The following is a 10,658-nucleotide window of genomic DNA, read 5'->3' on the forward strand; positions in this document are numbered from 1 at the left end:
TTATTATTACTGTAAATGAAGTTTGACCTTCTGTCAGGGTGAAGGACAAAGCCATATCCACCCAAGGAACTTTAACCATGAGAATGGATGGGACAAGGCACAAACCATCTGTCTACAGCATCCTCCATCTTCCCAACCAAAGCTGCCCTATGCAGGGGGTTTCCTCACACCTAACCCATGGTATATGGCATCTCCAAGTTGCATTGGTTGGGATGTCTCCAGCAGCACCACGGGGCACAAGGGAGAGCCTGGCTTGTGCAGGGCTGGATCTGGGGCTTAGAAACCCATGCCTGGGGCAGGAGGAAGAGGGAGAGCACCCAAGTGGAGTGGAAAGCTTGCTGTAAGACACGGAAGGAAGGAGCCACACCAAACCCATAGGCTCCTATCCAGCTCATCAGCTCTTCAAAGTGAGCGTGCCAGTCATTACAGAGGGGAGGGAAGGAGAAGGTGATGAGCAGCAGTGCACAGAGCTAGGAAAAGGGGGTGATGCTGTGAGGGAGTGAGGCCAATGGGTTGGGATCTGCCAGAGGAAAACAAATGTGAGCAGGAATGTTTAACTGATCTCAGAAGAAAACCCACAGAGTTGTTGAGATGTACCATTGGGGTTCAAGAACAGAAGAAAAATTCCTTACTCTGAGACAAGCTGACTCTTATTTAAGGATATTACTTGTTTCGGTGCTGCCAGGCAGCCAGGAGAGGAGCAAGGGGAGCAGAAGCAGTAGGAAAAAACCCTGGCCAAGTCCAGCGTGTGCTGTGAGAGGCGATGGTTTACATTAGAGAAGGCTCTAATATTGCGCGATGGCCTCTAAGTGCGTTTTGATGATGATTATTATTATTTTCAACTGAGCAAATGACAGGAACATGGGCAGGGTATTGGAAAGGGCCATTTGGCTCTGAGAACAACATCCAGTGGTGCTGCTGAGCCCCTGCCAGAGGGACTGCTGCTGTGCTGCAGGGACTGCTCCCTGCGTCGACAGCGCTGCTCCCCACTGCTGTAACCGTCCTCACTGTTTGGGCAATGATGAGGGTTGCATAAGCAGGAGTCAAAGTCAATTTGCTGTTTTCTCCTCCCTTAATTTCAGCTTCCAAGGAGCAAAGGATGGTGTGTTTAGAAGCTCTGTTGATACCCCTCTCCCAGCAGCGGAGCGCTTCTAAGCTTTTCCCTTTGCAGAACAGGAGAGACCTGCATTCAGCTCCTACAGCCTCACACCGCCCTGTGATCCCTTTTCCCCTTCTAGACAAAATAACAAGCTCTCTCCTTTCTCAGGACTGCACGCTCCTTTTCCAGACTTGCCTCAGCTCTTTCATCACGCCAATAAAGAAAAAAAGCCAATGCATCACACGTTGGCTGCGGAGAGCGGAAACCCTTAAACATCTGAGAGCCGGGAGCGAGGCGCTGTGATTTGCAAGGCCCCCTCTGCCCCTGTTGGGTCAGATGTGTCTTGCTCTGAAGGAAGAGAGAGGGGACTTGTTAAAACCTTGCCTATTTCTCGATCTGAGGTCCCGTTTTGGGCTGTCCGGAGGCTGAGGCGTGAGCTGGGAGTGGGGCTGCCGAGGGGGCAGGGCAGCGAGCCTGCAGCGTGCAAACAGATTGTGCAATATTTGCCTTGCACAGAGCTCCCATTGTACAGCCTGGGAGTTCTGCTTTCAATAATTCCCCTGCTCATAATGCCTCATTGATGGCGAGAGAAAGGCAGTATTGAGGGCTGAAGGGGCTCCGGCTCCGAAAAGGGTTAAAAAATAAAGAAAAAGGGGGGGGAAAAAAAAAAGGAGATTTGAGGCTTAGTTTTAAACTTTGCTGTGTGGCCCTTATGGTAAATCGCAGCCGCTGAGAAGTATGCAGAGAGCTGTTTGCATAACCCGGTGTGCAGCAAATGCTCTTGGAGCCCAAACATGAGTGTGGCTGGAGCTGGAGGTGGTGGGGAGAGAAAGCAGGAAGGGCTGTGATTATTTTAATTCTTGCCCCAGGCCACGTTAAATTAATAACGAAAAAAGAAAAAAAGAGCTAATATCCAAATATTTGGTTAGAGAAGCAGCTGTGCAAATGTGAGCCGCTGTGCCAGCTGCAGGGACATCGGTCAATGCTCACCGCCTTGTGCTGATGGCTGGGGAGCATCTCATGTGCTGCTCCAGGCTGGAAAGCACCAAAAGGGAGCCCCGAAGCCTTTGTCTGATGGCTTCACCCATCGCTGCTGTAGAGGTATGGTCTCAGCTGGAAAGTGTCTGTAGGTGCATGGAAGCGCTCGGTCTGATGGGCAGAGCTGGGGGATGCTCTGTGTGCTGCGATGCTGCCAGCCCTGCAGCTCTCACCCCACGGGGCTCCCCATTGCTACAGGCTGGCAGAACTGCTGGGCAGATGCAGGCTGAGGGCTTGGACTGAGAATGCCAACATCAGCAGCTGTAGCCAGGCGGGTTGCCAGGGGAATCCTCCCTGTTGTGCAATGCTGAAGCTCTCCAAGGAAGCTCCCAGCTCTTGAGACATCTCAGAGCGAGACCGGGCAAGTGACTGCCGTCAGTTCCCAGCAGTGAGAGGAGTGACTACAGGCCCTGAGCACTTTTTCCATGTGTGGACCTTGTGACGCATTAATCACCCCTAGAGCAGTGTCGCTGCCGGCTGCAATCGTCCTGACCTGAACCTTAGAGCTCTCGTTTCTTCCTCTCTCTCCTCTTCCTCCTCCTTCCCAGCTGTTCCCATCTCCTGCCTCCGACAATCCCAGGCAGGGCTGCTCTGACAGCAACATTTATGCATGTTAGGTGTTAGGAAAATCTGACACAGGGAGCTGGGGGGGTCACTCTGCCTGGAGGTGTTCAAGGGTTATGGAGATGTGGCACTGAGGGATGCAGTCATGGTGGAATGGGTTGGGGTTGAATCTTAGAGGTGTGTAGGGACACCTCCTTCCTGAGCAGCACCCTTTCATCAAGTCCGGTTGTTTTCTACAAAGAGGGAATTATTCAAAGCTGAGGAATTCAGGGGAGAGCAGAGAGACGTGCGGGAGGACAGCAGTGCAAAGGAGAGTGGGGAAGGGAGGAGAGGAGCAGCAGAAGGAAAAAAAGATGAACTGATGAACGCTTGGGGATTAATCAAGCCTTGCTGAAGGGTTGCAGGGAAAGGCACAGCCAAGTGCCAAACGTCCCCACTTTTGTGCCTCAGCATGCCTGATGGGGAGACATGGGATGGGAGGGCTATGGGCACGGGGGAGTGTCTGGGGCAGAGAATGTGGGGATGGCCCAGGGAGATGTGGAGGAAGAGAGCCCAAGGAAAGGGGTGTGCAGGGGAGGGGATGTGGAGGGGCTAAGAGAGCAGAGCCTGGGGGGGACACAGCAGGGGGAGGCCCAAAGGGGAGAGGGATGGTGAGGATGGGTGGAGGGGCCTGGGCAGGAGGGGAAGTCGTGGGGGGAGGGGGTAGTGAGTGGGGGGCCCACAAAGGGAAGGGAGGGCATGGGGGGGGTAGGGGCTCAGAGGGAAGGGGACAGGGGGCCCTACAGAGGGGAGCCATCTGTTTCAGCTGCTCCTGGGAGCTAACGTTCTGCAGAGCCATCCCAAAGCCCACGCTGAGCCCTTGCCATTGCAGCTCTGGGTCCTGAAGTCAGACATGGGTTGTGCATGGGTTGGGGGGGAACATGCTGGGTTGCACTGTGTGTTGGGAGCCCTCCGTTCCCATCCACACAACGGACAGAATGATGCCAAAATGCTCACCTGGATCTGTGTTCTGTGAGCAGTGTGAGCTTCCAAACTCCCTGTTCTGTGCCAAGTCCTGCCCTAAGGAAAGTCGAGGAGAGGGGTGTGTGCCATGCACAGTGCTGTCCTGATCCCTCACGGATGCAGACCCTGCAAAAGGAGTTACACAAGAGTGTCTCTCTCAGCTCTCGCCAAACTCTCCCAAAGCACTGAGGCAACAATGTGGCCCCTTGTCCCAGTACCCTATGCCTAGATCAGCACTTTTATATGGGCATGGACACCTATTTTACACCAAACCCTGCCCTGGGCTGTCTGTGACCATGGCAGTCACAGTCCCTTCTCTACCTCAGTTTCCCCACTATATAAAATGGGTGCAGCAGTCCCCATCCCACAATACATACATATACATAATTATCAGCACGCCCTGCAGCGGCCTGCTTCAACACTGGAGACGTCCCAACAAGTTTCTGCAGCTCTCCTTTCCTTGCCCTTGTGCTATCTGCATGGGGCTGGACGGGTGCCGTGGGGCTGCGGGTCGGGGCTGAGCATCGCACCGCAGGGGCCGTGCTGTGGAGAGGCGGGCAGCCCCGCTTAGGACCCTGCATGCTTTGGGTTTTCCCAGCTTTTTCCTGGAGTCGCTGAGCGAGCGGGGAGGGGCCGAGCTTGCGGCTCCCCATAAACCTGGACGCTGCGCCCACGGTCCGGGCAGTTGCGTGGACTCACGGTGTCCCTCGGAGGCTGCATCCCCATGTCCTCACCCCCCGCGTGGCTCTGCGCAGCCCTCCTGCCCAACCCACAACGCTGAGTTTCCAGACTGAGAAAGACTTTGGGAAAAGAGAGAAGAAAGGAAAAAAAAAAAGAAGGAAAAAAAAGCCATGGTGGTGTGGGCTGGTCGAGAAATTCTTCGGGAGAGGACGGTGAGAAAAGGACACGGCGGCTGTTTCCCAAAGGGTGAGGACGGGAGCGCGGCACCGCTGGGCTTGAACTTTAGCACCCTCTTCTGCGGGAGTGTAAGTAAAAGGATCGGCTCATCCTGAGCCAGCACGGCGCTGGGGCGGAGGAGAAGGCGGCCGCTCACTGCGGAGTGGGTTTTCTGTGCTGCTTTAGGAAAAGAAAATAAACAAGGGAAAAAAAAAAAAGAAAAAAAAAGGAAAGAAAAAAAAAAGAGACGCGTTGAGAAGCCAAAGAGTGCTTGTAGCACTCCGAGTTGCTTTGGGGCTGTTCCTAATCACCGCGTGAGGAAAGGAAAGCCGTGCATGTGGGTTTGATTGGAGCGGCGCGATGCTTGTTTTCTTTTGACCGATCGCAACCCAGCCCCACCGCTCCGGGCTCTTTGTGTGCGTGTGAGCGTGCCTCGATGGGAGCTCGTCCCGCTCCATTCCCACCCGCCATCCCCTAAGCTGGGGGCTGTCCGAGGAGGGGACATCCGCACGTGTCACTGTGATGCTGTAGGTCGCTCCGTGGGCAGCACGCACCGCTCTGGGATGGCTGTGTACGCCCTCACCGGCTTCTCGCTGGTCAGCCTGCTCAGCTTTGGCTATTTATCCTGGGACTGGATGAAGCCTGGCTTGGTGGCCGACGTGGCTACGAGCCCCATGGAGAAATCGCTGCCTCCCGCCTTCACCCGCCCGCCGCACATCATCTTCATCCTGACTGATGACCAGGGCTACCACGACGTCGGGTACCACGGCTCTGACATCCAGACACCCACCTTGGACAGGTTGGCAGCCGAGGGCGTCAAACTGGAGAACTACTACATCCAGCCCATCTGCACGCCGTCCCGCAGCCAGCTGATCACCGGCCGGTAAGCCCCCATAGCTCATTCCTATACGGGACCTCTCCTCTCCCATAGCTCTGCAAGGCTCAAGCCCCGCTCATCGCAAGGCACATATCCCAATATGTTGGTAGATACTTCATCACTGCTGGAGTTGGACTCCTGATGGATCCCTTCCAACTTGGGTTATTCTATGATTCTGTGCTGGAGATCCTCTAGAGAAAAGAGCCTTCCTGGCCCTGTTGGGTAAAGAGTTGATTTTTGCATGGTTTTGTAATAGCATGTGGCAGGTCACCAGCAGTGAAAATGTTGCTCCAAACAACCAAAAGTCACTTTGAGAAAAGGCAGTCCCTGCCCATGAGGTCCTCTGGTGGTGGGGTGAGGTTCTCCACCTCCACTGCAGACTTTGGGTTGGTTTTTTCTCACATGGGAATTGGCTGCTGGGCTGTCAGGTGGAAGAATGCTCCCCTGCACTGCTAGCTCTCCCTTGGGCTGTGCTTTTCCTGCTGTTCTGAGCAGGGCAGGGTGGGTGGGAGGTTTCTCCATCCTATTGGGCACATCCTAGTTTCCTGATCATGAGCCTTTCAGCCTCCTGGGAACTGATGGGGCTTTCCCTGGAGTAAGATGATTTCCCTGCCCTGGTATGATTTCCCAGCACTTTCTGTAGGAGGCAGATTAATCAGCATCCCTCGATGTGGTGGCTATGGATGTGGTCACCTACTGCTTGGGGTGGTGGAGCTCAGTGGGGTCCACAAAACCCTCTCCTCTCTCCTGGTGGCTCCAGAGGGAGCTCAGGCATCTCTGGGGTGTGTAAAAGCGGATGAGGATACATCTGGACTCAGGCCTCAAGTTGCAACAGGAGAGGTTCAGGTTGGCTATTAGGAAAAATTTCTTCTCAGAAAGAGCAGTGATGCAATGTCACAGATGCCCAGGGAGGTGGGGGGATCAGCTTCCCTGGAGGTGTTTGAGAACAGTGGAGATGTGGCTGAGGAACTTGGTCAGTGGGCATAGTGGGGGTGGTGGGTTGACAGCTGGACATCTTTGAGCACTATTCCAACCATAGGGCTCCATGGGGAAAAGCAGAGGAGCACAAGGAGCCACCTCCTTCCTGAGCCAGCACCCTTCTGTGATTCTACGATAAGTACCTCCCTATATCTGTCACAGAGCTTGCTCCATGGCATTCGGCTGGGTGACACAGAGCGCTGCACATTACTGGGGTCTCCAGAACACAAACTGCCACCATGTCCCACCCAGCATTACTCGCATCACCACTGATTTGGCTCTTTCCTGCAGGTACCAGATCCACACAGGGCTGCAGCACTCCATCATCCGCCCCCGGCAGCCCAACTGCCTGCCCCTCGACCAGGTCACCCTGCCCCAGAAGCTGCAGGAAGCCGGTTACTCTACGCACATGGTGGGCAAGTGGCACCTCGGCTTCTACAAGAAGGAGTGCCTGCCCACCCGCAGGGGCTTCGACACCTTCCTGGGCTCCCTGACAGGCAACGTGGACTACTACACCTACGACAACTGCGACGGGCCGGGCGTCTGCGGCTATGACCTGCACGAAGGGGAGAATGTGGCGTGGGACCAAAGCGGGAAGTATTCCACCTTCCTCTACGCCCAGCGTGTCAGCAAGATCCTGGCATCCCACAGCCCCAAGGAGCCCATCTTCATCTACGTGGCCTTCCAGGCAGTGCACACTCCGCTGCAGTCACCCAAGGAGTACATCTACCGCTACCGCTCCATGGGCAACGTCGCTCGCCGCAAGTACGCGGCCATGGTGACGTGCATGGATGAGGCAGTGAAGAACATCACCTGGGCCCTCAAGAAGTATGGTTATTATGACAACAGTGTGATTGTCTTCTCCACGGACAATGGTGGGCAGACGTTCTCTGGGGGAAGCAACTGGCCGCTACGGGGCCGCAAAGGGACCTACTGGGAAGGGGGTGTGCGTGGCATCGGCTTTGTCCACAGTCCTTTGATCAAGCGCAAGCGACGGACCAGCTGGGCACTGGTGCACATCACAGACTGGTACCCGACCCTGGTGAGTCTGGCCAGAGGCAACCTGAGCAACGTCCCAGGCCTGGATGGCTACAACGTCTGGCCTGCCATCAGCGAGGGGAAGGAGTCACCGCGAACTGAAATCCTGCATAACATTGACCCCCTCTACAACCACGCCAAGTACGGCTCCTTGGAGGATGGCTTTGGTATCTGGAACACGGCCGTGCAGGCCTCCATCCGCGTCGGGGAGTGGAAGCTCCTCACCGGGGACCCCGGTTACAGCGACTGGATCCCCCCGCAGACGCTGACCAACTTCCCGGGCAGCTGGTGGAACCTGGAGCGGCTGACCGATGGCTTGAGAAAATCCGTGTGGCTTTTCAACATCACTGCAGATCCCTACGAGCGCTATGACCTCTCGGAGCAGCGCCCCGACATCGTCCGAGCTTTGCTGACCCGTCTGGTGCACTACAACCGGACGGCCATCCCAGTGCGCTACCCTGCTGAGAACCCCCGTGCCCACCCCGACTTCAATGGAGGTGCCTGGGGGCCTTGGGCCAGCGAGGACGAGGTGGAGGAGTGGGAAGGTGGAGGTGGGGACCCCCCCAAGAGTCGGGGCAAGAAGAAGAAGTGTAAGATCTGCAAACTGCGCTCCTTCTTCCGCAAGCTGAACACTAGGCTGATGTCCAACCGCATCTGATGGAGGGTCCCCAGTGCCGATGCAGCCTGGCCAGGGTGGAGATAGAGATGGCAGTGCTATGGGGTGGGATGGAGGGAGAGGGATGGATGGGGGTTCACCCCGAACACTTCTGCACTTGGCCAGACCAGCAACCACAGAGAGGGCAGACAGACCAGCAGGGATGGGCAATGCGGGCTCATGGCTGCGCACAGCCCCTTCAGAGCCAGACACGTTCTTCTTGAGGACCATGCAGACTGTGAGCTTTGGCCATGGCAGCAGCGCAAGGGTGGGGGTGTGGAGCGCCCGGCCAGCCTCAGCCACTCTGGCTGCATTTTTTCCCTTGGTGTTTCTCTGTAGATACGTGTTGCTGACTTGCTACGTGCTGCTGAGCAGCTGCTTGGTTTGCTCTTGATCTAGGAACTCGAGGGCTTCCCCAAACCCAAGACAATGGCATTTCCCCTTTATACTTCCCTATAGAAGGATGGCTTCCTGGCTGTGGACTCAGCTTTTGTGTGATGAGGTCCTCACCTTTGGCCATGGCTTCTCCTCTCCACTGGCTTGGAGCGGCCAGGAGCAGCCCTGGAGCTGTGCCTGTAAGGACATGGTTGAAAGGAGTGCCTTGATGCACGCAGAGGACAAATGCTTCTGGATAGCTCTATGCATGGGAGGCAGCTTTGTCTCAAAGGTCCCCAACAGTCCATCCCCAGCTCTGCCTGGTTTGGACCCATGGCTGCACAGCTGGAGGCACCCCTAAATTCTTCTCTGTACATCCTACAACCAAGCCCAGGACAGACAAAAAACCTCAGGAAAATCTCACAGATCTGCTCCAACACTGCAGGACATGGAGCCCCGGGGTCATGGGGAGGGGCATCCCTTCACCCTCCCCCTTCCTGCAGGTGGGCAGGATGTGCCACCACATCCCCTCGCCATGGACACAGCGCTGTGCCCCCGTGCTCCCCGCGGACGTGCGCTCCGATGGGAGCTGGCGCGGATGAAAGAGGGTAAATAGCTTTAAAAGCATTTTGGATGCACGGTGCATTTCCATTTACACAATGTGTTTTACATTTCTCCCCACAGGTTTCTCTTGGTGCAGCGCGTGTAGGCGAAGGCCCTGCTGTGAATTTTGAAAATAGTTATTTTTGTCTCTGGAAAATGAGGCCCGTTAGGACTTGTCAGCTCTTGGATGAGCAGTGTGGGTCTTTTTTTTTTTTTCTCCCTTTTTTTTCCCCCTCTTTTTCCTTTGCAAAATAACATTCATTTAAAATCTGTCATTGAAAGATGTGACAATTGGCAGCGTGCACACTGAATACCTTTCAATGCGCTTTCAAGCCCTGTGTGTGAGAGGGACGGGGACGGAAGAGAATGCAATGACACGTTTGTATTTTTTTTTACTCTTAGCTGGATTATTTGGGGGAATTGGGATTTTCTGTAGAAACAAAGAAAGAAAAAAAAAAGAGCTGACAGCAAGGCATCCTACAGGAGGCCCTCTTCTTGTAGAGATGGGGAGGAGTTCGCAATGCTGGGGCTTGGCTGTTGGCACATCTGGCCGTGCTGCTCCGGGCATCCACCACCACCCTGCTGGCCCAAGAGCACGTAATGCCCTCCAGGACAGGACCCGTAGGGCACTCAGCTCCTCCCCATCCCTAATGCCCCATCTCCATCCCTGGCTCATCCAGCAAGGTGCTCTGTCGCTGCCATTTGGCCAAGCCTCTTGGCAAGCGGTTGCCAAATTTAAGGCAGGAGGAGGATGCTGAGTATCACGCATTCATTAAGGTTGAAAAAGACTTCTGAGATCATCACATCTAACATGAGATCAACACATCTAACCCTGTCACCCTTATTGCCCAGTAAGCCTTGTCCCTCATTATGTGGGGTGAGACTCACCTGAGATTCTGGGGTGGGCAGAAGGAGTGGGGCTGGCTGTGGGGCGGTGGCAAGGCGTGTGGAACAGTTTTCATTTCCATATTTATATAAACATGTCCAAGTTTAGTCCTTCCTTTATTTCATTTTTTTAATTATTTTTCAAAAATGGAAATTTCCATGAAAACATGTTTGATATTTCTCCAAAGGGTTTCAATAATATCTCATTGAAAATGCTCATCTTATCTCATCTCCAGCTCTGATCTCTGGGGCCAGTGCTGGTTTTGCACAGTCAGTCTAGCCAGAGTTTGGGGTCTGAATTCTCTCTTTAAAAATAAATAAATAAATAAATATAAGGCATTCTGAATTCTAGAAAGAAGAAAAAAATTGGAAAAGAAAAAAAAAAAAGCGTTAGTTCCTGAAAAGAGGAAGAGTGGGCAGAGATGTCTCTGGGTGTTGGGGAATGCAGAGCCCGTCCCCTGTCCCACCACTGCTCGTGAACGGTCCCAGTTGGTTTGGATCCAGCAGTGCAGCTCTGGACCAAGGAGAGAAGAGCAGCGATGTGCCAAAATCATGTGTTTTCACACCATTCATCCCCCCTGGGAGAGCTCATGGGCTCCAGTTAACATAGCTGATGGGTGAGACGCTGCTTTGGAGAGCTCTTCGCC

General features: G+C 54.5%; 1 protein-coding gene across 1 annotated transcript; it reads left to right on the forward strand.

Moving 5' to 3' along the window:
* Window positions 1–3,549: 3,549 nt before the first annotated feature.
* ARSI (arylsulfatase family member I) lies at window positions 3,550–10,343 on the forward strand. Its single transcript, XM_003210409.4, has 2 exons — window positions 3,550–5,483; window positions 6,747–10,343. Exons 1-2 carry the CDS (start codon window positions 5,164–5,166, stop codon window positions 8,149–8,151), a joined length of 1,725 nt encoding a protein of 574 aa, XP_003210457.1. The 5' UTR covers window positions 3,550–5,163; the 3' UTR covers window positions 8,152–10,343.
* The last annotated feature ends 315 nt before the right edge of the window (window positions 10,344–10,658 follow it).

Source organism: Meleagris gallopavo, chromosome 15, assembly GCF_000146605.3.
Source record: "Meleagris gallopavo isolate NT-WF06-2002-E0010 breed Aviagen turkey brand Nicholas breeding stock chromosome 15, Turkey_5.1, whole genome shotgun sequence".
NCBI classification, from domain to species: Eukaryota; Metazoa; Chordata; class Aves; order Galliformes; family Phasianidae; genus Meleagris; species Meleagris gallopavo.

Coding starts and splice junctions, on each gene's coding strand:
- ARSI (XM_003210409.4), top strand. CDS start 5,164: ATGGCTGTGTACGCCCTCACCGGCTTCTCGCTGGTCAGCCTGCTCAGC. Junction 5,484..6,746: donor AGCCAGCTGATCACCGGCCG/GTAAGCCCCCAT, acceptor TCTTTCCTGCAG/GTACCAGATCCACACAGGGC.